The sequence below is a fragment of the Brachypodium distachyon genome, chromosome 4 (assembly GCF_000005505.3).
Source record: "Brachypodium distachyon strain Bd21 chromosome 4, Brachypodium_distachyon_v3.0, whole genome shotgun sequence".
NCBI classification, from domain to species: domain Eukaryota; kingdom Viridiplantae; phylum Streptophyta; class Magnoliopsida; order Poales; family Poaceae; genus Brachypodium; species Brachypodium distachyon.
The window spans coordinates 40998192-41023724 of NC_016134.3; the positions used below are offsets into that span (position 1 = coordinate 40998192).

The 25533-nt window shown below is 44.5% G+C and overlaps 3 protein-coding genes and 1 non-coding gene across 31 annotated transcripts; 1 reads left to right on the top strand and 3 right to left on the bottom strand.

Annotated features, from left to right (window-relative positions):
* Nucleotides 1-2521: 2521 nt before the first annotated feature.
* LOC100833308 (protein HAPLESS 2-B) lies at nucleotides 2522-10760 on the bottom strand. Of its 8 annotated transcripts, none has more exons than XM_003576706.4 (18): nucleotides 10471-10760; nucleotides 10235-10378; nucleotides 9353-9441; nucleotides 8258-8297; nucleotides 7916-7973; nucleotides 7773-7833; nucleotides 7254-7335; nucleotides 6830-6964; nucleotides 6557-6754; nucleotides 6353-6433; nucleotides 6172-6272; nucleotides 5515-5632; nucleotides 5099-5131; nucleotides 4172-4265; nucleotides 3989-4077; nucleotides 3517-3635; nucleotides 3334-3434; nucleotides 2522-3204 (listed from the first exon to the last, which is right to left on the bottom strand). In XM_003576706.4, exons 1-18 carry the CDS (start codon nucleotides 10669-10671, stop codon nucleotides 2726-2728), a joined length of 2223 nt encoding a protein of 740 aa, XP_003576754.1. In that variant the 5' UTR covers nucleotides 10672-10760; the 3' UTR covers nucleotides 2522-2725. The 8 variants fall into 8 exon arrangements, with proteins under 8 accessions (XP_003576754.1, XP_024318505.1, XP_024318506.1 ...); XM_024462737.1 differs by having other exon boundaries at nucleotides 7773-7779; nucleotides 10471-10757; XM_024462738.1 differs by lacking the exon at nucleotides 8258-8297 and having other exon boundaries at nucleotides 7793-7833; nucleotides 10471-10757.
* A 1674-nt stretch (nucleotides 10761-12434) lies between these two features.
* Nucleotides 12435-12506, bottom strand: TRNAK-UUU. Its single transcript has one exon. It is a non-coding gene; the product is annotated as a tRNA-Lys (tRNA).
* Nucleotides 12507-12590: 84 nt separating this feature from the next.
* Nucleotides 12591-15841, bottom strand: LOC100842800 (RHOMBOID-like protein 2). Its single transcript, XM_003578426.4, has 5 exons — nucleotides 15359-15841; nucleotides 13977-14140; nucleotides 13468-13634; nucleotides 13133-13380; nucleotides 12591-12935 (listed from the first exon to the last, which is right to left on the bottom strand). The coding sequence occupies exons 1-5, from the start codon at nucleotides 15658-15660 to the stop codon at nucleotides 12824-12826; spliced, it is 993 nt and encodes a 330-aa protein (XP_003578474.1). The 5' UTR covers nucleotides 15661-15841; the 3' UTR covers nucleotides 12591-12823.
* A 2893-nt stretch (nucleotides 15842-18734) lies between these two features.
* On the top strand, nucleotides 18735-24135 carry LOC100833924 (protein ROOT PRIMORDIUM DEFECTIVE 1). 21 transcript variants are annotated; one of them, XM_024463444.1, is made up of 3 exons: nucleotides 18735-20670; nucleotides 21806-21879; nucleotides 23031-24135. In XM_024463444.1, the coding sequence occupies exon 1, from the start codon at nucleotides 18904-18906 to the stop codon at nucleotides 20293-20295; it is 1392 nt and encodes a 463-aa protein (XP_024319212.1). In that variant the 5' UTR covers nucleotides 18735-18903; the 3' UTR covers nucleotides 20296-20670; nucleotides 21806-21879; nucleotides 23031-24135. The 21 variants fall into 21 exon arrangements, with proteins under 21 accessions (XP_024319212.1, XP_024319215.1, XP_024319217.1 ...); XM_024463447.1 differs by lacking the exon at nucleotides 21806-21879 and having other exon boundaries at nucleotides 23031-23128; nucleotides 23376-24135; XM_024463449.1 differs by lacking the exon at nucleotides 21806-21879 and having other exon boundaries at nucleotides 23376-23489; nucleotides 23760-24135.
* Nucleotides 24136-25533: the final 1398 nt, after the last annotated feature.

Sequence of the window (25533 nt, forward strand, 5' to 3'; positions counted from 1 at the left end):
CAGTTGGTTTTTGGCAAGAGCCTGTAACTCTCCTATCATCAACGCTTATAACTCCATCTCACATATATGGCTATATATATATGAGAGCTTATGTATTGGAAAGGCAATAGAAATTTCCAAGTTCATCTCTCACTCTCTCCATTCTATATATTCCCTTACATTACAACTGGTTATTTTATAATACAACACTCGTTGTCCAGGATTGTATCAAGACATTTTTTTTTAGAATCGGAATCTATCAAGACATCGATCAGAGTACTAGTACAAGATGTGCTGAGCTATGCAAGCCATGCGATGGATGCGTGCATGGATGGGCTTGGTGTCGGCCCATCAAGTTTCATGTTCTCACCACGGATCGATTTAGTGGCAAAGAAAACTCTGTCGGTGTAGATGACGGGGTTGGTGTAAGATTAATGTAGATGGGCTTGGTGTAAGATTAATGTAGACGCCGGGTTGCTAGGTCTGGTATGTGAGGAGCTTGTGCTGTTGTTTGCCGAGATGATCATGAGAAATTCTTGGACGCTTCGGCGTAACCAGCTGCACTTGAAGCAATGGCATGCAATGAAGCCTTATCTTTGGCCGAAGATCTTAATCTCTGAAACTTCTTGGTCGCATCGGATTGCTTGTACGTGATCAAGAACTTGGGGCTGCTAATTTTTGCTATTATAGTACCATTCTCAAGGACATCACGATCGCAAGAAGAGGTTTCATGAAGTGAAATTCAAGCATGAGAAGCGAATTTTCAACTTTGATGCTCATACTTTAGCTAAGGCGGCTTCACCGCTCTCTTCCGGACGCCGTGTGTGGCTCCTTGATACTCCTGACATTGCTTGTATTCCCCTTTTGGTAAGAGTTGAATAAAGTCGTGTCTTCCTCTAAAAAAAGGCAAACTGCCGACGGCGCACGTCTCCCTGCCAGCGCAGTCTAGAGGGTTAGAATTTGGATTTTGTTGAATTGTTTAGCTTTGCTACAATATACATCTGTTATGTTCAGATCATCATTGGAACCCCAACTTATTCATCTTGTTGTTGTTCTCGACAACAACAAGAGTAAGGGGTGCTAATGCTCGATGGTTCAAGTGCGTATGGAAGCTGTGCGTGTACGCCGGTCTTATAGCGAAGGTCGACATACACTTGGACAAGTTGACACATCGATATTTTTTGAATAGGTTCGCTCGACCCTGCGGGTACGACTTAATCCTATGTTAGGAGAGGCTTCGAGGGAGTTGTTAACCAAGTGCTTGAGCTGAACGGATCTTCTCAAGTCACCTTAAGCGAGAGATTCCTTAGGACCGTCTCGTACTTGAACCGAACGCGTCTTTCCAAGTATCGAGGTTATGATACCCTCGGAACTCTAACCCAACCCCTTCTCCTTCGACCCCGTGCTAACCTTAGTTAGCGTGGAGGCTCAAAAATGGAGTCCCTAAAGGGTTTCCTCGAGGCCGGTCTACTTTTAGTCGAAAGCGGAACTCGAGAGCAAACCCTAGAGGGAGCACTCTAGTCCTCTCCCCTTTAGTTTATTCAAGTTGAGAATGAATGTTACATGCCCCCATGGGGATATTTATAGCTTAGGGTCAATGACAAAAGACCATGGCTACCCTTGAGAGAGAAAAAAAAATGGGGCCAAAGTGGTAAAATTAGGGATTGGTTCATGATCCACCATAGACAAAAAGCCTCATCCTTACACCTTTCTACTCAACTCTTTTCACCAATTGACCATGACATGAAAGATTTGACTTGTTGACTTCCTTTACCAGCGCCTTGTTGTCATGACCATGCCTTGTTGGCGTCTTGACAAATCTTTGGAAATCTTCTATATCTAAGTAGGGGAACCCCATTACTAGATTTCTCTCAACATGCAAGCATGCCACATCATCACATCTTGAATTTGTTCACACATATTTAGTGGAAAACTCATATTTTTTTACACATGCATGCATGCTACTTTCCATTAAGTTATCTCCACTAAGTGAAGAATATATCTCATTTTTATGTTTTCAACTTTGGATACTCTTTTGTTGCTATTTAGTTTCACTCACGTATATTAAGTATAAATTTTCGCAACAACGTGCGGGCATCATCTAGTGTTGACTAAGTAGTCGCCACGTAGGTTTTACGGCCCGGCCCATATAAGAGTTTTATTTTACTGTAACACATCTATTTCTGATGCCTAGATTATTATTCGCAATTTCAGATTGCAATTTATCATAATTCTTGCTGGTTCTTCGATTGTCTGCAGGAACTCAAACCTCGTTGTTCAAGTTGATCGTGCTACAGCAAGATCAATAACCATCAGAAATTGGTTTAGTGATTGCTTGAGTGTATCGTCTGATATAATATAATGGATCGTCAAGGTCGAAATCCAACAAATCGATAGTTACCCCAACTCTCATCGAAAGATCAGGCCACCTGCACACACTAGAGCTATTCGATTAAGATCTACTCCCTCCGTTTCATAAAGATTGACATGACTCCGCGCCAATATTTATGGAACGAGGGAGTATGTGCCATCCTCATTATCCTTTTTCCTCCCACATTTGTTGTTGAACTAAGATCCATGGTTAAACACGTTTACTGATTACCATTCCGAGCGATCTGATCCGATTCGTATCGATCCCAATTTCCTGTCCAGACCATTTTCCCCAAATCTCCAAACCACAAACTTCACATTTCAGTCTACGTACACTTTTACGACACCCGAGTCCTGAGGCGTCACAACTAAATTTTTACACCGCCCGGGAGTGGTGGCGCTCGCGGTGGCGGTCGCGCCCGCCGTGCACCTCGTGATGCCCGCGGTGCTCCTTGTGCTCCGCATCGCCGCCGTCCTTCTCCCTCTGGACCGCCTTGCCGTGCCGGTGGTGGTGGTGCTTGTGCCCGTCCCTGTGCTGCACGCCGAGCGCCGCCGCTCTTCGCCGGTGGTGGCGCTCGTCGCCCTCGCCCGCCGGGTCGCCGTGCCTGTGGAGGGCGTGGTGGTGATGGTGGCCGCCGAGCCCCTCGCCGCTCCTGCCCTTCTTCTTGTGCTCGTGCTGGTGCCTGTCGTGGTGGTGGTGGTGGTGGGAGTGTGCCGCGTGGTGTCCTCCCTGGCCTCTCTTGGTGTGCTTCGCGTGCGGGCCGCCGCGGGTTTCCGGCCCGAACACGTCCTCCCAGCAGTCGTACAGCGGGTCGAAGAGACCATTCTGGTGGAGAAGCCACAGGAGCACCGCAACTGCAAAGCCAAATGAAGGAATTTTCATACTAGCAAAAACAAAAGGCATCGGCGACGGAGATAACGGCATGCCGTTTCAAATCGTTACTCGGTTCAGTAACCTCCTGATGAAACGAAATGCGTGCGAACCTGCGGGTAGTATGGCGAGCAGCAGGCCAAACATGACGAGCCAGCCGATGCATATGTACTGGATGTGGCAGCTCAAGTCGAAAAAGCTCGAGCATCTTGTGCTGTTCCAATGCGGTAGGGGAGTCATAACAATACAGGCACGGCGCGTGAATAGCAGAGCGTAGTGGGAAGGAAATTGCGTACCTGCATGACCGGCCAGTGAAGAAATCGATCACAGTGTCCCAAGTGTTGCGGAACAAGGCTTTGATGGCTTCAAAGAAACCCCTGATGCCACCCTTCGCATGCTGATTGGTTGGACCGATCTGCATAGTTTTGTTGGCAAGAATCGCCTTTTCATTAAGGGGAAATAGATATATGTACAAACAAATGGGCATGTTGGATTGTGATGGAACTGTGAACAGATCGGATTTGTTCAGGGCCCTAAGAGATAAATAAACATGTTCCAACCTACGTCGACAACAACTCACGAAGCTGCTTACTCGTTGATGGTATAAACAATTAGATAACGCAAAACCTTATCAAGGCCAAAAAAACACTTTGACAGTTGACATCATAGATCCGGATGAAAGATCCTAAACTACCTTGCCACGCTTGCTTTAACTAAAACAGAATGAAATTTGATCGAATCAATACAAGAGCTCAAACATTTCAGAACCTGTGTTCCGTTGTCAAGAACTGTAGCTGCAGTTGAGAATTGGCATTCTGCTCTGTCAAGTTCACTGAAATCTGATGCTTTCAGAATAGCTGCACTTGACCACAAAGAGATCACATGTTAATTTCTAACACAGGAATTTTGATGAAAAAAGAATGATAAGCTGCAATTCAATTTCTAACTCACCTGCACATCGATATTTTGAGGCTTGATCTGTTGAAGAGTGCAAATAAAATGACCGAATAAGCACTTCATCAGGTTTCAGGATAAAGTACTGCTCCTGCAAATAAAAATATATAGGAGCTTCAGGAAAAGAGCAGGGAACTGTGCTGATAAATATTAAGTTGTATTAAATCCGTGTCAATTAATATGGAACGGAGGGAGTACCAAGGAACCCAATCTTTCAGGCACTTGTCACACAAAACAACAATTTTTGATAATTTTGCACATAACCACGGTTTTTGAGGCAAGATGTATCGCACAATCCAAATTCTCCTTTTCATCGAACTAATCGCAAAAATTACAAAGCGTAACCCACATGGAAACTCCCACGTAGCAAGGAGCAGGACATCCAATGCAATGCCCACCGCAAATTTTCTCTCAAAATGAAATAATCAAGCAAAATAGTACCATTTAAATCACAAATTCCGTCCAAAGAAACCCATTTTTCATCCTCTTGCAGGTCCCCATTTTTCATTCTCTTGCAGGTCCCCAATTTGTATAACCATAAACCCAATTACATTAATCTTTCTATCTTCTTGCCACGTGGGAGCTATGTGGGCCATACCTATTACCTACCTGTTTCCATGATTAGTTTGACGAAGGATAGAATTTGGATTGTCTGATATTCCTCCGATCCTAAATTCTTGTCGTTGTTTTAGTACAAATTTAGGATGGGAGGGAGTACATCTTACCCCACAAACTGTGGTTATGTGATAAATTTCCAAAGATTGAGGTTTGGTGTGACTAGTGCCCAAAAATTGGGTTCCTTAATGTTTACTCATAACAACTGGGTTGAAAAGCAAGTCAAATTTAGAATGTAATGAAGTGTTGCAGTTTGTCAATCAAGAAAGAGTGCAAAAGAAGAAAAATCTTTAGACTACAATAAATTACCTCCACATAAGTGATGCCACTTAAGCAGTCAAACTGTAAAAGAAACAGACCATTCATCAAAATTCAATAAAACTAAATAGGCCAAGTATATCATTTACTACTTGGAACTTTTTAACACTGTCGTTCTGTAAGAAGAGTACAAGATAAAAATGTGTTGGTCAAATATGTCACAATTAACAATGTGGTGTGTCATCCCGTGTGGGTATGCAGGGAATAGAAAGGAAGTTCATGCTATAGCAAGGCACAAGGAGATGCTTAAAAATCAGTTCACGGACCTATCATTTTAGTATTAAAGGAAAATACTAAAACTAAAAACCTACCAAAGGGCAGCCTTAGTCTGCTCTAAAAAAAGACCCTGTCAAAAGTTATTCATTAACTTTGTAATGAAAAAAAAAAGCTCCTTGACGATGCATTACCGTCAAGCTATATGAAGCTTCCAGTTTGCCAATGTTCCTAACTGTGACCTGGGCAGTACCAACTTGACTTAAGGCTTCAAATGTAGGGACATTAATGCTAATTATCTTCCCTGGACTCCTGAAATTAAGAAACAAGTGCAAGGTAACATACAACTATCTATTATATCACTAAAACAAGGTTAAAAGGAACTTCCGCATACGCTGGTAAAAGGCTGGAAATTCCCATATTAATCGGAGAAAAAAAGAGAAAGCTCTACTATGCTTCCATGGGTCCAGAATATAACAGTATAGATCAATTAGACGTTAGACATACACAAAGCAGTTACATTCATAAAAAAATGCAATTATATTTCGTATTATATTATAAGATTATAGTTGACAGAAAATCCAACCCCATTTTGGCTCTATTCTGGAAAATCTAGCCTCAAAATTGAGTGGGGGAATTGAACTAGTTTTAATAGGGCAAGAAATAAGCACCGACAGCATGAATTAAGGTATGACACTGGAATAGCACATTTTATCTCACTGAAATTTGTCCAACTTGCCACATTTAAAATGCTATGTCCGGAATCATATCTGCGTTCAGAAGTAGTGTTGTGCTAATACTATAAAACAGATTGTAAATGCAAATTCAAAATATATAAGCATTATCAGTACCTTTGATAGACATAATCTATATCATCAGCACTCAGCTCTATCAGCAAATTGGTATTAACACTTTCTGTGATCCCAACAGAAAAGGTGTGAACTCCTGCATGCTGTAGCTGGCATGCGTCAAAAGCTTTGTCCAACGCCAGCACAATAATAAGATTCTAAAAAGAACTGGTGTGGATATAACCGGATGTTGGTTGATCCTTTCAAACCTTCCTTGCACAACATACTGGGGTTGCTGCTTTCTGTTTATCCGGTTGTTGTCAGACTGAAGCAAATGGTTAAAAATAACTCAAGACTAAACATTTACAACTTCAGCATATCATGCTTCAGCAACACAAACTTAACACTTGATAATGCAGTTACTATGATACAAAGCACGCAAGCTTACCTCCCAAAAGTTCCAAAGCTGATTGTACAAGCAGCTCCAAAATGGATTTGAACAAAAGCTAGGCTGGTTTCTGTAAGCCTCATACCCAACACCAATCTTGTTGCACTCAAGACCATCTAATGTAAACCGGACTCTCTCCAATAGCATCCACCTGGAGAACTCGTCACCAAGAACTTGCGGTTGACCGCCACCATCACCCTTCAACATTTGAGATATAGAAGAAATTAAGAAGTCACATGACACACAATATGCTGACCATAATTTGCTGAGTACCTTCCGTGGAGTCACAAGATAGAAGTTTTCAAATGTTGGGACACTTTTATAACCAACAAAGTCACCGATGAGATTCACTCTCAAAAAGTTGTCTTTGGAAACAACTGTTTTATTCTCTGGACCAACAATAATTTCCTGTGGTATAATGTTAAACTGGTGAAGTCATAATAATGTTTCTGGAGTTCTTGCCATACACAAAGTCTAAAACAACACACCGAATATAAGAAATAGCAATATAGTCCCTCCAATAAATAACATGATCTGATAAAAAAGATAATATTCAAAATCTTAGCTCTAATTACAAAAGGCATGTTAAATGGATAACAAAATGATTAGGAAAATTGACTTTGCCTGTGCAAATTATACATAACCATGCTAATTTCTTCAAGAGTTTGTATTCTAGATTTAGAATTTAAGTTCCTACCGTTACAGAAGAGCCTTTCTTTACTTGTACTCTGATGCTGAACCCAAGTGAGTAACTTGTCTCAATTCCAAAAACATGAAACCTGTTTATAAGCAAAGGAAATACGCATTTTACTCGAACTGTGACCTCACCAAATGATCAACAAAATCCTGGGATGTTTGTTAACAGCATATATGTTTGTAATGAGAAAATAAGTGTTCACTACTTGAGAAGAAGTAAATAAACTAGATCACCATTGCTTCTCAATATGTTAAGTGCCTACTAGATGACGGTAGCAGCAGAATGAAAATGGATACAATCATGTGAAGAATGAAACAAGACTATACAAGATTATGATGTCGTGTATCAAAATAGCTCGACTCTAGTCTAATTTAAAGAAAAAAAGATAGGATTTGCCAAGTGAAACTGAAAGTCATACGTCATAGATAACACAGTAGCTTCTTTTAGTGAACTCAGCAAGTGGAGTTAGTAAGATAATATTTGCAATGTTACAACGTACATCACAATTAATGCCCATACCAATCACCTGGAAAACGTACACAGTGAGCCGTATTAGCTTTGCCTTTAACCATTTTATCAACTGCAAGAAGATGTGTGTGAAAGGCGTGACACAGTGTTATACTGAAAAGGCAGGAATGCACAAGGATACTTTTTTTACTTACAAAATGTTCCACAAGAAGAAGGAACACGGTGTTGGGACCCACATGGACAGCAGACCGGCTAGTAGGATGCCAAAGTGAATTGGAGGAGACGTTAGGCATCATAAGATAGAGCTACTAAAACATATCTAGATGTAAAACAATAACACAAATTATATGAGTATACAATCCACAGATGCATCCACTGCACAAGCATGTTAGCATGAACTTCCTATATGTCTTTGCTTTCCTTACTATGGCCCAACCATTAAGAATAGTAGGGTCTTTTGGTCGAAAAGTTAGGCTTATCATTCTACTACTTAAGACATTGAGATAAGAAGAATGATAAAGGCAAACATATCTCACCTCGGTATGCTCAATTACGTGACCATTCTGATCCCGTAACCTAGAAATATCCATGGTAAAAACATGAAAAGGAATCACTACTTCATTCGTATATGCGACATTTGAAAATCTCACATACAATTTGGAGCCTGAAATCAACAGAAGGTCCATAGATATGACCATGAAAGTAAAGAAGATTGTGAAACAGCCAAGCAGGTACAATTTTTTTACCAAACGTCCAAGTATAGTTATGAATTATTGTCGTAACAAACTCATTCCATGACTGTACAAAGCAAGGGTTATACTATCGTAACAAACTCATTCCATGAGTGCTACAGCACAGATTGACAGTTCATATAGCTGAGCACTTTTATAGTACCCCGGAATTAATATGAGCCCTCCATTTCACTCAATCTAGCGGATGTGCTCAATTGGCACTCCAACGTAAGCACGAGGGAGTACCACATAAAAAAACCTGGGAGTACCTTGAGTTTAGGGGTAAAAACGTAATCTAGATTTTAATTCTCGCCGGAGAAGCAAAAACGGCGGAAGGGCCACACCATGCACCTGCGACGAGGCGCCGTGGAGATGAACCGGATTAATTCGTACCGGGCCCTATGCCTTTGATGCTAGCGGATGCTCACCCCAGTAGTTGCTGCCACACGCATATGAGTTATGACCTTGCGTGCTTGATTGTGTATTGGATTCATGGCAGAGCTTGGAAAGAATGCTTTATTTCTGTACATGCGTTTCAATTAATCTGAATAGTTGCTTGGATTTCTACCCTCATAGTCGTAGCGGTGTCAATGGAGATACAACACGTCGTTGTTAGTTGGGATCGAAACGGCTTGCCGGCGGCTAAACGCGATCTGGAGGCCGCGGCTGCGGTATGAGCAAGACCAATTAGGAAATAATTGGTCTGTTAGAGGAGAGAAAATACCTAAAGTACCCTTCAAAATCAACGGCTGGATTTGCTTGGTACTCCAGCTTACATTATGGAGTACCAAGGTACTGTAAAAAATCTGGAACAATGGGTGTGTAATTATGACATTTTTATTCCAACTTAAATCCCACCAGGAAAATGTGATGATAATGATCTGTCAACAGGAAAATTACCTTTCACACTCTCTAACAACTTCAGCACCGGCATCTGACTCGCATTTACGGGTCCTGACAAACTGTTCCTCTGGTCTGTAAGCAACATCCTGAAGAGACGAGCAGGGAAAATAAATCAGGTCTTGATTCACATTATTTGTTAGTGAATATTAACAGTTGATAGTGGTGATTTGAAAAACTTTTTTGCAACAATCTGCATATCAAAATAAAAATCAGACAACAAAATGCTGATAACAATATCACATGCACATGAGACTGCCATAAAAAACAACGCCAAGTCGAACACATCAATTTTCTGAAAACTGAGACCATCAAATGATATCAGTGCATATTGATGGAATTCCAATACTTTTGAAGCTTTAAATTGTTGGAAACCCACATACTCAGCTTCGTATTTATTGCCACAAAAATATTTCTATGGTGTTCCCATTCCAAACAATACAACACGAGACAATAGGGCATTAGGGCTGCAAGTGATGGAAGCGGAAGAGAAATTTCTATTGAAATCAGAAATAACTTGATTCTGGAACAATGAATTTATATTTTACGATAGCAAATGAATCAGGGCGCTACCAAGAGCATGAAAATGCTTCCTTCTGATCGAGTACCACACCTAAATTTCTCATTAAGGAATGCACATAAACAACTAAGACAATCAGCTAATCCAAAACCTACCTACAGCACAATTATCATCTGCATACAATCCAGGACAATATTGCAGGGTGGCTAGAGGCCAGAGGTGAAAATAGAAAAAGAAAAACTAATCCAACTGTCTGATAAAAGCACAAGTGTATACTGAGTACATGTTACAGTAGCAACTTGTTACTGTAGAAACCAGAGTCCGCCCATGTTAGGGGAGCGTAAGCAAAGGGCAGGGCTTACCCTGATGTAGTTGAGGGCGTAGACGGCGTAGGTGGCGGACTTGTTGATGGTGATGACGGGGGGATCCCGTATCGTCTGCATCGCCTGCGTGTCGTTCTCCTCCACCTCCACCACCTGCGCTACCATCGATGCCTCGCCGCCAGTCTGATCAAGTCCCCAAACAGACCGTCGGTGTTTCGTAAGATTCCGCAGCGGGGAAATGCAAGGGGTGAGGAAGAGGAGGAGAAGGGGCTTACGGAGCCGGTGGGGACGGCCACGTTGAGGATGATCTTGCGGTCGCAAGCGAGGTGGCCGCCAGCACCAGAGTCCCGGGCGCAGCGCTCGACGCGGGACTTGGAGAGGATCTCCACGCCCCCCGCGGGCGCGAAGAGGGCGGCGAGGAGGAGGAGGAGGAGAGAGGCGGGGTGAGCGAGCCGAGCAGCAAAAGGAGGAGCCATCGGCGGTTGTCCCCGGTGGCGAAGGGGCCGAGACGGTGCGCGGGGGAGCGGAGTGGAGGCGAGTTGTAACTGACAAGTTTGAACCGCAGGCCCGCGATTTATCACCTTCGCTTCGAAATGGATGGAGCGGCAAAGGGAGAGGAAACGCAACCGTTTCTCCCCTGGGCTCTGGCTCCACTGTTGATCCATTGGATCATACGGCGGACATGTCCGATGGTTGATACTAATTTTTTTCTTTTTTTTTTAATATGTTTTCTATTGTCTTATATCTTTCTCTTATTTGATGGACACATATGTCATATTTTTTATTTTTTTGGTATCCGTGAAGTGTACAAGTAACCACTACTTCCTTCTGATACTCATCTCTCTCCACACTGTCTAATATTTTTTTGGTACCAGTGTAGTACTCATTGTTGAAGATGCCCTTAGCATTCACTGATTTGCAATTTAGGTGACTCAAATTTGTTTAAAAATGGACGTATTTATATATTAAAATACGTCTAGATACATATAATATTTGAGTAAATTTCACAAAACCACACTTTTTGGGGCTAGGGTTTCAACGGGACACAGTTATGACTAATAGTCTCACAAAACCACACTTTTTCGGGCAGATCTTCTCACATAACCCAAATCAGGTATTTAAGAGCGTTTGATGGTGTTTCTGACAAGCGAGACCCACATGTCGGATGCCAGGATCGAATCGGGATTTCCCTGATAGACAGAGGAGCTTATCAGGGTGTCGGGCAAAAGCTAACGTGGACAAAAAAAGGTTCGACCCGTCCGACTTGTCAGAAACACCATCAAACGCTTTTAATTACCTAATTTGGGTTCTGTGAGAAGATCTGCCCGAAAAAGTGTGGTTTTGTGAGACTATTAGTCATAACTGTGACCGGTTGAAACCCTAACCCCAAGAAATGCGATTTTGTGAAATTTACTCATAATATTTCGGCACTTGATATGGGACGGAGGAAGTAAAAGAAAAATGGAAAACGAAGACGAATTTCACTTCTTCTTTTTTGAGAGAGAGGAACTAAACATTCCATTAACTTGGAGGAACGGTAAAATCACTGGACGCTAGACGAATTACATCAGTACATCACTCGTGTAAGCGTCAAGCCATAAAGAAGGTCTAGCCTGATCACTCCTCGAGCCAAACGCCGCCAGCAAATGTGGTGGTTTAGTACAATCACGCTTGCAATAGACAGTACGGAACTCAATAAACCAACAGTTAGCAGATACTCCCTCCGTTCCATAATGTCGAAATTATGGAACGGAGTGGTACTTGGCTTCTCTAAACATGGCACCAAGAGGTGCAGCATCATACTCTGACGAAGAGACAACTCGATGTAGGATTTGGCAGTCCGTCTCAACAATAATCTTCTTCATTCCCATCTGCTTGGCACACAAAATACCTCGGATGAGGAGGGCCTCAAGCCTAAACAAAAAGATGGCCACACCTCGTGATGAAAGCTTCAGTCCACTCAGTACATAAGCTTCAGTCCACTCAGTACATTAGAGTCTCACCGAGAACTGAAATTAATCAACAGCAGAGAATAGCTTGGAGAGCTGCGTGATCAGATGCCCCAATTCCATTGCCGAAGAGGCACGCAAGGAGTGCCTGACGATCATTCTCCATACGAAGGGCCTGCCATCTCTTCTTTGCTACCCCCAATCAATATTGGTGGGATTGGTGGGCGATGAGATGGATGATGAATCGGCTTTCTATGCTGGTTTGCTCAAAAACGTCACAAGAACACAAACGCCGTCCGTGGGGATCGAACCCACGGCCACGTGGTTAAAAGCCACGCGCTCTACCACTGAGCTAGGACGGCTCTGCTTAGTAACTTAACGCGATTCATTCTGCTATTTGTAACCGAACACAACAAGCGCAGCTCAACTAACAACTCACTAACACAGGACGAACCAATTTCGCATCTTAAACAACCAGAACGGAAAATAACATACAAAAATCGAGTTATAAACTTGCAGTGCCTGAGAAACAAATTTACAGATACTAACAAACCATGGGAATCGCAAATCTGCTAAAGAACAAACATAATGGACGAACACGTTCGTATCTACAAAAATACAAGCCTGAAAAGAGTCCTCCAAACACTGTGTATTTGGTCGAAAACTGGAGAACAACTGCCTAGGTATTGCACTTCCACTTCGATGTCGGCACGCAGTTCAGGTAGTGGCACCAGTGGCAGCCGTCATTCCCGTTCTTGCCCTTGAAGAGCATCACCAATGAAGTCACAAATCTGCACCACGAGATCTCGGTATCAGGTTCACTACATTTATCACATCAAAACAACTTGACTCATAAGTATATATGGATGGTGCTCAGTGTCTATTGAGACATGCTTTACACTATGCATGTAAGAGAATTGCAATGACGTGATCACGGACTCATGGCAGCATCTGATATACCAAACTGTGTTGTGATTTGTCGACTTACCCGACAAGCAGCAATAGGAGTGCCACAACCCATAGAACATATTGGTATGCTTTGTACTTGGGAGGTTGATTGGTATGGGGCAACTCATTGCGTTCCATCCAACCGAATTGGGGCCTCGCCAGCAAAACAAATCCCAAAAGGAAGCCCGTCACAAATCCACCAATATGAGCAAAGTTATCAGCATGAGGTAGGATCCCAATTGCCATGTTGATCGCTATTATAAACAGAAGAGTTATTATGGCTGCTACCTGCAATAGCACATCAACTTGATAAGCAAAAGAAGGTTTGGCAATAGGATAGAAGAAAATGTATGTGTGCTTTTATCACTTTCTGACCTTGTTGGAATAAATGGTCCAGTTCATGATAAGCTCAGAAAGCATAGATCCAAGAAGTCCAAATAAAGCTCCAGATGCACCAACTGAGATGTAGTTACTCCGTAGGAAAAGTGCAGACAACACGCTGCCGCCAAAACCAGATAATAGGTATATGGCACCAATACGGACTGCAAGCAAGAAAATTAGTGTTTAGTTATGTGTACTAAATAAACATGCTCAACATCAAATATGCACACACTTGAATATTAATATAATTAATGCATATTCTTAAACAGACCGCCAACGGATAGAAACTTTAGAGTGAACTATACTTCGATTTCCAACTTACATAGCATAAACCAGCTCTGGCGTAATTAATTGTCAGATAGGAGTACTTTAGATAATGTGGCCAAAAAGCTAAGGCAACAAAATCTCAGCCGTTCAAACGAGTTATGTTCGGTTCAAATGTAGAAATATGTCATATTACAGATGGTGCTAGGCATACTGATTCTGCGTTGTAAGAAGCTTACCAAACCCAAATTGCTGCTCAAGACGAATTCCAATAAACAGCAAACTTAGCATGTTCACAACCAAATGGATTAGACCAGCATGGAGCCAGATACAGCTGATGAGACGCCACCCTTGGTGCTCATGAACGACCTTGTTCCAGTCAAGAGCTCCCATTTTGCCCAAACTGCAAGACGAAGTGGAGCTGTTAACTTTATCATCGTGTACAAAGCATCTTACTTAGAAATATAATCTAGATTAAATCCATAAATCAAACAAACATCGAACTTCTGTGGCCACTGGTCAGTGAGCTTCAATCCTAAGAGATACATAGCACTACATAGCAAGTTGCAATTAGAATAAGCAAGAATGCCAGTTCTGTCGAAGAGAAAACTACAAGTGTACTAATATCTTAGGTTGTTCTACTAGAAGGTACTACAAAAGTCAAAACGGTTAACCTAATTCCATCTAGTAGGTTATAATAAAACAGAATCCTACACTTGCAACACAACCTGGTCATCCAGCTATCAGCTATAATCCAACAGAAGTACCAAATATTATAGCAGACTGTCTCGGTAAGCAATTTTGACACCAAGCCAAAGAAAGCCTGAACTATTTGTGTCGTGTGGAGGTAGTCTCGCTAACATCAGTAGTAATGTACAAACTGCGGGGTAACTGAAAATAGTGGACCGGTTTGGACAGTGGAATCAAATTGTACAAGTTCAGTCAGAGCAAGTCATTCAAGTGAGAGAGATCTGAATTGTCATCACCACAAGACAGAATCCCCTGTATCCCTAACTTCCAAATAGTGAAACAAGGTGGAAAAGGCATCCGAATCTAGAAGCAAAAGTTTATAGTTAGATTCTCCCGGAGCAAAGCCTTCAGATACAAACGAAGAACATCTGAGGAATTTGCTCCGACTAGTTACACTTCAGTTCAGACTTCAGACCAATAAAAATCGCCGACTCTTTAGTAGTGTTGAAGGATACGAGCTCCAACTACCAGAATCCACCCCAAAAGAATCCTCAGGAAGAATAAGAAATCCACATGAAATTCCTTACTCAAAGAATTAGCTAAAACGCATCTAAGAAGTCTCAATTTCGTATTCCTAATACTAGTAGCACCTCAATGAAACTGCAAGAGTCGCAAGATAAATACTCAAATCTATCCACCCAATTCCACCACAAGCACGACGACTAGTAGCACCTCAATGAATGAAACTGCAAGAGTCGGTAGATAAATACTCAAACCTATCAGCCAAATTCCACCACAAGCAAAATTCCACCACAAGCACGACGGAAAACCTAAGTCCGAGGCACTACTCGACACCACATCACAATTAACAACAACCAAAACAACAGAAGGGAGCTAGCGAAAGCATGTAGGGACGGGACGGCATACGTACGTGGCGGACGACGGGCCGAGGAGCGGGTTCTCGCGGAGCGGCTGGAAGGAGAAACGGCGTAGGAAGCCGACGACGCAGCCGCCGCCGAGGGCGCTGCCGTGCCTGGGGCAGTCGTTGACCCACATCTCCACGACGAAGACTGCGATGCACGCGACGATCACGGTGGGCACGAGCCACGGCCACCACTTCCTGTCCCCGCCGGCCCCGTCGTACCCGCCGTAGCCGTACCCTCCTCCCCCGCCCCCCGCCGCCGTCGCCGCCGGCCCCGGCGCCCGGCCCTTCCCCTCGCCGTTCCCCTCCATGCCGCTCCCCTCTTTCTCCCTCGCGTGGTCGCTTCGGTGGTGTGCAAGCCAAGCCAAGGAACGCGGAGAAGGAAAGCTCGAGACTCGAGTCGAGTGGCGCGGAGGTTTAGCTTGGAAGCGAGGAGAGCGGAACTTCAGAAGGGAAGGAAGGGGAAAGGGGACAGAGAGAGAGAGACAGACAGAAAACGAAATGTGGCCGCGGTGGGTAGGGCCTTATCTCAGGCTGGCGTGCGGGGCCCGACGATCCGGGGACCACCGTCCGGTGAGGCGTTGCTGTCTCGTGTCCGCGACCGCGCGCGCCCGTGGTTCGATTCGTGGTAGCCTGGCGTGAAGTAAACTAGTCCAGTAATAACTGCTCCGCCGCGCAGGAAGAAAGAAGAAAGATCGCGCGCGAGAACGAGGGAGACGTGAGAGGATTAGGCGGCGACGGCGGCGGCGTGGAGGAGGAGCAGGAGTGGGAAGGCCGTGACGACGAGGCGCGACGCGAAGCGCGTGGATGGATCGGGTATGGATCCGTCATCCGTGGAGGAGTAGCGCCGTGGCACGGTAGCGTGCGGGGGCCAACGTGGTGCGTTGCCATTGGGCCAGGTGCCGCGCCATGATGTCATGACCCGGACCTTGCTTTCCCTCCAGATCCCCCCTCCCGTCCGTGTCGTGACAGATACCGAGTGTGCTGTCCGTGCAGCTCTCGAAGAGTCCAAGGTGCTGGCCGCTCGTACGTTCCGTTCGTGCCAGCCCGGAGTTTGGATTCGTAGTTTAGGAAAGATTGGCAGAAATTGCGTCGTGTTTACTGCCTTACTACTGGGTTAAATCAGATCAGGGGCTCATGTCCTGTGCATGCGTGCGTGCACACTCGACCACTAGTACTACGACCCGGTCCTCACGCCTCAACGCGACCGGCAGCGTCGTAAATGGACCTCCCGTCCGTTTCATTCATGACTACTCTATGTACGTGCCAGCTTGGTGCAGCCTTGCCAAAAAATTGGCACTACCAAAACAAGGGCACATCCAAAATTTTGGTCACGTATAATCGTTTGGTTTGTAGCCGTCGTGAGTACCGAAATAATTGGCAAAATCGTTGGGTCCTCATTTGGTTTGTAGCCATGTATTTTGGAAACTTTTCCACCATCCCGTGATTGGTTTTATCTTAATTGCTCTGAACCTTTACGATGACTGCTATGTTAACCGCTGCCATGAAAATTACCGATGATGAAGCAAACCAGCGTGATTACCTCTTACAAGAGCATCTCCACACACACCGAAACAAGGTGACTCATTCGATTAATTTGGAGTTACGTCGATCACAGTATCAATTTCTTCATCTCCAGCAAGAATTAGACCAATTCATTAGAATTGCATACTTATAGACACATGATCTACCTTTGGCCTCAATCAATTTCGAGTTCAGAAACCTGTAGGGCCATTTCCATGTACCTTTCCCGCCGGACACCTTCCGCCACCGCAGCTGCAGGCTGTCTGATGTGCCGCCGGATGCCACCATCATGTTTCTGCTAGTCTCGTGATTCCATTTGTTTGTTTCTCGCCGCCAACAACCTCACCAAACGCCGGCTTCCCGCGTCCTCCAGCGATGTCTCCATGTTTGAAGAAGAAGAAGAAGAAGAAGAGAGAGAAACAGCCCGGATTTGGCTGCCAATACTTGGGCGGAAGTTTTTTTCGCCGTCAGATCGCCAGCGTATTGAAAAAAAAAATACGGGCGAAGGTTGGCAGGGTTGGGCTGACCAAATTCTTGATGTTGATCCAAACGGACGCCAAACACCACAGACGTATCAAATAATTGATAGGATGAGCATTGGCTGACAACCAAACAGGCCTTTAAAACTCACGGTCGACTGCGCCGCCGCGCTGAACGGACCCGCGTCTTTACCCTGTGGTCTGTAGATCGACCTAACCTAAATCTTAACCCAGCCATCAATGCCTCAATCTCAACGGCCGGCCGCTCGATCACAATTTCTCTTTCTCACTTCTCAGCCCGGGGTCGGGTCGGGATGTCGTCGCCATGCAGATTGCAGAGCGAGCGGTTCCAGCCAGATCATACGGAGTACTAGTACATGTAACATGTTGCATCGCCAGCTTGGATGTCGCGTAGCTCATCTGCCTATTCGGTCCCGACAGATCCGGTTGTACCAACAGTGACCTGTCAGGTAATAAACGGAAAAAAAAATACAGTGACTTGGGTTGGGACTCTCTTTCACCTCTTTCCGTCTGGCGTCCGGTAGTACGATGAGTCCTGTAGATCGATTGACCATGTCTTCCGAGTCCACACAACGACAAGTCGACAATAGCAGAAAAACGTAAGTACTCCTCTAGTAATGTCGTGTCAGGTACTTTTGAAAAATCACGTTTCTCGCACATGGCGCACTCCCGGAGTCCCGGTACCGAGTGGGGTTACTTGTTTCCAAATGGCGATGTATCATGTACTCCAACATCTTGGTTATGGGTAGGGTAGGCCTCCCGTCCGCTCCGCACATTATATGTTTGGTCAATGTCTTTGCTTATGCGTGCGAATCCTGGTAAACAGGCATGCTGGGCTAGGCCGCTGTCCAACTCCATTCACCTGCTCAATTATAAACCGAGAAAAAGGGGTTCGTGTCTATGAGACATTTGAAAAAGGAGCAAATTTATTTATATACCCTTGTTCCGAAAAAATACTGCATTTAATACAAAAAAGATGAAAGATGTTGGTTCAAAGATTATCACGATTGACAAATGATTATTTATAAGTTGATGAGATATAGTTACTCACAGGTAAATAACAATTGGTCTCGAACATGAATGGCTATTTGTAAGTTCATGAGATATAGTTACTCCCAGATAAGTAACACCTGATCGCAGATATGTATATTTCTTGGCTGCCACACATCATGGGGCCACGATCAGCCTGTACTTTCTACTTATTTTTACCGTACCGATGCGAGTATATACTTGTTAAAGCCAGATAGTTGTTTAAAAAAGCATGCATTCAATTTTTTTTCGTGTGTGGAGACTGGAGAACAACAACCGATGCACGCGCTGTTGTTTTTTTAGAGAGGAAAACAGGTGTACAAATAGGGAGGAAAAGAATCCCGAGGAGGCCCAAGAAACCAAACCAGACTCAACTGTCCTATACAATCTAAATAAACCCAAATAAAGAACCAAACAAGTCCAAATCAGCCCATAGTTTTGTTCCAAATCAGCCCATATGAAAGTGCCGACCCTACCCAGCCAAAACCTCGCAAAGCCCCGATGCTCCGTCGCATCGCCGCGCTCCGTTCGCCGCCGCCCCCGCGGACGGCAGCGCCCGTGGGTGAGGCCGGCGCCAGTTACTCCTCCAAGTCCACCTCCCTTCCCCTGAAGCAAAAGAGGGTCCGCGACCACGCCTTCGATGGCATCATGGAGGTCCAGAAGCGCGTCCGCCGCTTCCTCGCGCTCCATGCTCTGCTCCTCTACGCCGCCTCCCCCACCGCGCCCTCGGGCGCCTTCTCCTCAGGGGCAAGCGGCGCGGTGTCCGTGCCCTTCTCCCGCCTCGGAGCCCTCTCGCGCCGCCAGCTCCGCCTCGCGCCCCTCGACGCCGGCCACTTCATGCTGCGCCACCCGCACGCCTTCCATCTCTTCCTCCACCCCGTCCACCGCATCCTCCACGCCCGTCTCACCCCTCGCGCTGACGCGGCACTGCGCCTCGAGGCCGATGCCATCACCTCCTTGCGCCCTGCAGCCATCCTCCGCCTTCGCAAGCTGCTGCTCCTTGCGCCCCCGCACCACCGCCTCCGCCTCGAGCACATCCGCCTCCTCCGCCGCGACTTTGGCCTCCCCGACGACTTCGCTGACTCCATCATCCTATCCAACCCCACCCTTTTCTGCCTCACCCCTGACCAGTTCGTCGAGTTTGTGCCCTCCCCCACCGACCCACCCGACCTCACTGTCGCCGCCGTCGAGCGATCCCGGGAGCGACACTATCGCGAGCACCGCGCTCCTGGCGCTGGCGAGGAGGACGCGCGCTTTGCGTTCCCCACCCGATTTCCCCCGGGCTTTAAGATCGGCAAGTATTTCCGTATTGCTGTTTGGAAATGGCAGCGCCTCCCCTACGCGTCCCCGTACGCGGATGTCTCAGGCCACGACCTGCGCCCGCTTGAGGCAAAACGCCGCATGGAGAAGCGCGCTGTGGCTGCTGTCCATGAACTGCTCTCTCTAACTGTTGAGAAGCGCACCACTCTGGAGCGTCTCGCACTCTTCCGCGACGCCCTTGGTGTGCCCAAGAAGATTAAGGAGTTCTTGCTTAAGTACCAGGGCATATTTTACATATCCACAAGGGGAAACCAGGGGAAGCTGCACACCGTGTTTCTCCGGGAGGCATACTACAAAGGGGAGCTCGTTGAGACCAATGAGATATCTGCTGCAAGGCGGAAGCTGGAGGAGTTGCTCTTGATGAGCCGAGAGAAGGCGAATTTGGATAGGATGTTCACCAGCATGGGTCGTGGATGGGATGAGCTTGGTGGCGGTCGTCGTGGAGGAGCAGAATTAAGGGAAAAGTTTCTTGGGGATGCAAGTGGCCGAAAACGGAAAATTGGTGCTGAAGATGACGATGATGGTGCCAATAGTGGGGAGGACTCAGGAGTCGAGTCGCTCTACATCAAATGAGGAATGAGGAACACGATCATATGATGGTGCTGGATGTCATCTTGGGAAGGTTGGCTTCTGAAACTGGCATGGGCACCGTTTGGGTAGATTGACTTCTCATGCCAGAGTCAACATCATGGCATAGTGATCTTGATTGATGAGAGAATGCTACATTGTGATGTCAAAATTGGAGTGAGGAATCTCGCGGTGAAACTGTTGAAACTGTGAAATATGAATTGCAAAGTGATGACCTTTGCTACCATTCATCTGCACCAAACTGGCTGATGGCATCTTTTGCACTCCACTATGTGAAGCTACGATGGAACAAAGACATAGGCATAACAACTTCTTTCTGCTCCCAAGCTAATTTGATCAGTGTGTTTTGACTTGTAACTTGTAAGTACTCTAACACAAGGAGTGGATTTCTTTTATTCATTTGGCCCATGGAAAACCATTTGTGTTTACGAATTCTATCACCATATCAACATTCTGTTAGTTAGTTTTATTATCTTTTGACCTATTGCAACCAAACAATTGAAACGTAATAGGTTATAAGACCTGCAAATAAACTTGTTGTTTGCATCCTTTTTTTTAGTGTGGACAAGTAAAACAACTTATTTGAGATAAATAATGAAGAATATGCGCATGGATTGTAACAAGGATGAAGGTGTTTCAATGTTTCATTGCAGAGTGAAAGGCACCATTAGTTATTTATCTTTTGTTGACAGTTCAACTTAGTCCTCGATATATGGTCCTCGAACTCTAGAAGTACCCATCTGGCAGAATGTGGGTCCCACCCGGCAGATATGTGCCACATCAACACAATATGTAGGGTACTGAATATAGGGCCGTATAGGAGCTGTATTTGCAAGTTTAGTGATCCAGAAGGGAATTTTCCGAGTTCGAGGACTACATTGAACTGTCAACACAAGTTAGATGACTAATGGAGCATTTCACTCTTTGTTGCTAAATTGAACCTTGGTAAATGATACTCCATATTGAACTAATTGTTTTAACATGGAATTTAATCCCAATAATATTTTGGCGCCTTGTTATTACTGAGGTTTCAGGACTACATTGAACTGTCAACACAAGTTAGATGACTAATGGAGCATTTCACTCTTTGTTGCTAAATTGAACCTTGGTAAATGATACTCCATATTGAACTAATTGTTTTAACATGGAATTTAATCCCAATAATATTTTGGCGCCTTGTTATTACTGAGGTTTCAGGTGACATTGATCTAAGGGCAAAGTAAGATTGGCTACAAATAATCTTGTAAATTTAAACAATCCATTTCAAGGATAGCTATTGTGTACATGTTTTCCCCAATAACCATATTATCCTATTAAGGTGACTCTTTACTTTACTCCTTGGATACTTTCATGTGCGTACTTAGGACCTGTCTCTGCATGAGCGACAGGGCTGGAATTTAGTTTAAGCCATAATGGTTACCCAAGATACTTAGTCACTGAACATTAGTGCATTCTGATAGGTTTATTTGGCTCACAATGTTTATGAACTGTCTAGAAATCTTGCTGTTTGTTCAAGTCCGTGGGGATAGCTGACTCTAGAATAGGACCTACGCCCCCGAGCTGGTTGAGGTAAGGAAGAACTCTTCTCTTGGTGATTAATATAGCTCACTAGCTACTTATTTGAGATGGATTTTCTCTTTCTGTCTAATGAGCAATCATACAGGATTCCGTTAGTTGCATATGCAACGATATTTTGCCTGTAGTTTGTAGCTTCAGACTTGTCAAAAAGCAGCATTTGGCTGCCATAGGAGTGTTTCTGTTGAGCCTAATCAACTTGACTGTTCTCTCAGACATTGCTCAACTTCTGAATATCTACAATCCATTGACCAACAAAAATGATTGTTTTAGTTTCCTATTTAGCAGAGAGCAAAACAACAAATGTTTACATATGTATGGGACGTCGTATGTTTTCGATGTTGTTGCAACAAACCAAGATGGTAACAGATTGAAAGAACACTCAACAGATATCGCGAAAGGCACTGTTGAAAATAGTGAACAAGCAGTACATGATGAGTTCTTCATTCAGTCTAGAACATACTGATGAATGTTCCTGTAGCGCTGTGGCTGGCCTTATATTCGGCCCTGGGCTGCCATGTCTTGTGTTATCACTGTCGTGCCTCCGCACTATACACTGAAGTACTGAACATATGAATGTGGTGAACTGAACTGGCCCTGTCTAGGATTTGTTCGTCTCAAAAACATTTGAAGACTATGAAGTACAGCTTACACATTATTGCAGAGTCACTAGTTGATGCATGATGTAACGTACAGTTATAGTGTCTGACATTGTCTGCAAAGTTCTGTCATCTTTTGTTTTCTCTTCGCTGCCAAGCTGACGTTTTAATTGCATAAATGACAACCTTTTATTTTGAATAAAAAAATTGTATTGGGTATACTTCCAAAGTTTTTCTACTGTTTTTTAAGTATGAAGCATGTCCCAATTTTATTACAGTTTTTAATGCAAACTCTAAACTGGCCAGCTACCAGCTTGTGACTTCGATTTTCTGTTCTTCCTTCCAAATAGTAAAATTTTGATCCTCTATCAATACTAATATTGTCTTGCATATATCAGCAGACAGTGCTTGTCATTTTTCATTCGGCCTTCTCGTGTGATGAAACTCATTAATTCTTTTCTGCCCTTTATGAAAATATTTTTGTTTGCTAGTGTTGTCAGATGCTTATAGTTAATGATCTATTTCTTTATCATGTACCGATGACAGCATGGGGTTCAAGGATACCTCATTGTACATCAATGTTAATCAAGCTCAAACCACATTTATATGATGTGAAAGTGCAGCAGAAGATTGAAATGTTCAAGGTGGGTCGCCTTGCGTGCTATCCAACTGACAAGGGCCACTCTCATCAGTCCAATCCCTTGACAATTAGGATTCCAATCGACTTCTCTAACTTTGCTTCCAGTTATGGACATCTCTTTTGCCCTGTATTTCTCATCACTGTTCTCTTATTTCTTCTGTTTGGAAAAAAAAACACTTAATTTGGCTTAGCGATTATGTGCCAAAGCCATATCCCCTGGTATTTAATTGTCTTTCTTAAACATTATGCAGTGTATGTCTGGAATTGAGCTAACTACTCCACAGCAACGAGAGGTTTTTGGTTGTTAGGTGTGGGGATATCTTCCTATATGTTGCCTATGTTAGCTTGATTCTTTTGGCCTGCAGGTATGGTGACATCACACAATCTTCCAATTCCTGATTAAGTTGCGCTAGCTTGAAATTAATTGTGGGTTTAGGTAGGTTTGCCTTGTACGGTCGAAATTAATTGTCATCTGTTGAGCTTTAATTAGGTGGGTTGGGCTGATCTAATGCCGTGTTTGGCTTGAGGTAATCTATCATTGGAGGTTATTAATTGATATTAGGTGTATCACTTGGTCTCCTGACTGTTACAGTTCATCTCACTTGGGGTCGCATTTTCTTGTGAAATGAATGCAGGTGCTTGTGGCGTGGACTGTGGAAGCCCTGATCCGGTTGGACTTGGAAGAGACCGACTTTTGTAATGACTTGGAAGCCCTGATCCGGTTGGACTTGGAAGCCCTGTTCCAATGTGAAGGCCAGTGATGTGAAACGACTCACACGGACGAATAATATCGTTAACAAAACTCAAGAATGGCGGCGCCGGCTCTGAGCCACTGAATACAAACATGGAAGATCCAAACAGATGACGGTGCTCTAAAACTTGTAGCTGGTAACCCAGCAAAGACCTGTTTGCTTTCTATAAAAAGCAGGGCGAAAGCTTTTTTCTCTAGAAAAAACAGATGATGGTCTAATCAAAAAAAGGTTCATCTGTTCTGAATTTCAGCAGTGTTAATATGCAGAATATGCTGAAGTTCCGGCATCAGCCAAGTGAGACAAACCCGTATGAAATCGTCGCCTTATTTTTTCTGAAGACAAACGAGCTATAACGGGCCGTAATTCCTCCTCTAACTGGCTGGTCCCAGGTAAGCAATCATCCTATATTCCATAGCCGTCAATATCAAGCCTTGATGGTGCTTTGTTGTGTTTGGAGCATGTCCCAAATCTTTTGGCGATATCACTGAACCGAACCGTCTCCGCTCGTCAGCTCGTCCTTGTTGTGCCGATGCTGCTGCATCGATGCCCAGTTCTCTCGCCGAATTGGTCGTTGCGTATTTACTGCAGCAGTGTGCTGCTATTGCCTGGATAAAATTTACGCTGTCTTGCTGTTTGCTAAACCCGCTGCAAGAAAGGAAGAGACTTTTTTTAGAAGAAGGGTGGGAGCAAGTCCACGTTAAGAACGCAACATGGCAAGGCCCCCAATTAGAACGCCCGTTCTTACATACGGAAAACGAGCTGGGCTGGTCCAGCCAGGGCTCGCTGCAATCCAAACAGGCGTTACGATACGACTGACAAAACACAGCATCTGGCACCTGTTTTGATGTTTTCACTTCTTCTCATCAAGCCTGTATTTGCGCATGGCCACTGCGAAGTAGTACAGCCGAATGGTCCAGCAGCCTGTATGCATGTCCCCACTTCTTCGGCCATCTCGTGATGGCGACTGCAGGTCCCTGTAAACTGTCAGCAGCTCCTCTTTTTTTTTTCTGTTAACCTCTTGGTTCTTTGCGAGGTGCAAATCCGGCATGTGAAAAACCACTGCAAAGTCCCAATGGCGCGTGCTTATTTTTCTGGCGTCCATACTGAAAGCATCGGTGTGTGTCCGTGTGCGTATGGGGGCAGTCGTTAAACAGAGTGTTTTGAATCTGAACTGTGTAGACATTTAGATTAGTCCAGAAAAAAGCTTTTTAAAGAATTTCTTCGCCGCTTGTGAGAAAAATATAAACTTGTGAGTTTGAATACAAAATACTGACTCCGATCCATAATAAGTGTTGCTGATTTGGTAAGTATATTTTTTGGCACACGCGATACGCCACCAAAACCCAGAGCAGCACAGCACGAGATCGTTTCGCGGAGACGTACCAAAGGCCAGTGCAGCTGCGATGATAGTTGGCGAGGAGGGCAGGAGGGCGACTTCGTTTTACAAGGCGAAGTCAGGATGGAGCCTTTCAGCAGCTAGCTGAAGGCAACAGCATGCATCAATGTGCTGTGTTGTGTTGCTGGTCTCAAGTCTCAACTCTCAACCCATCGTTTGGATCGAGGTCAACAGCATCTGCCGAAGTCAACAGTGGCAAACGTACGTACAGTACATTGTTAGGGGAGGAATCGCGGCCCGTTATAGCCAGCAGTGATGCTA

Coding starts and splice junctions, on each gene's coding strand:
- LOC100833308 (XM_003576706.4), bottom strand. CDS start 10,671: ATGGCTCCTCCTTTTGCTGCTCGGCTCGCTCACCCCGCCTCTCTCCTC. Junction 5,633..6,171: donor ATAGATTATGTCTATCAAAG/GTACTGATAATG, acceptor TCTTAATTTCAG/GAGTCCAGGGAAGATAATTA. Junction 4,266..5,098: donor GTGGCATCACTTATGTGGAG/GTAATTTATTGT, acceptor TTTTATTTGCAG/GAGCAGTACTTTATCCTGAA.
- LOC100842800 (XM_003578426.4), bottom strand. CDS start 15,660: ATGGAGGGGAACGGCGAGGGGAAGGGCCGGGCGCCGGGGCCGGCGGCG. Junction 14,141..15,358: donor CTCGGCCCGTCGTCCGCCAC/GTACGTATGCCG, acceptor TTCGTCTTGCAG/TTTGGGCAAAATGGGAGCTC. Junction 13,381..13,467: donor GGACCATTTATTCCAACAAG/GTCAGAAAGTGA, acceptor GTGCTATTGCAG/GTAGCAGCCATAATAACTCT.
- LOC100833924 (XM_024463438.1), top strand. CDS start 18,904: ATGCTCCGTCGCATCGCCGCGCTCCGTTCGCCGCCGCCCCCGCGGACG.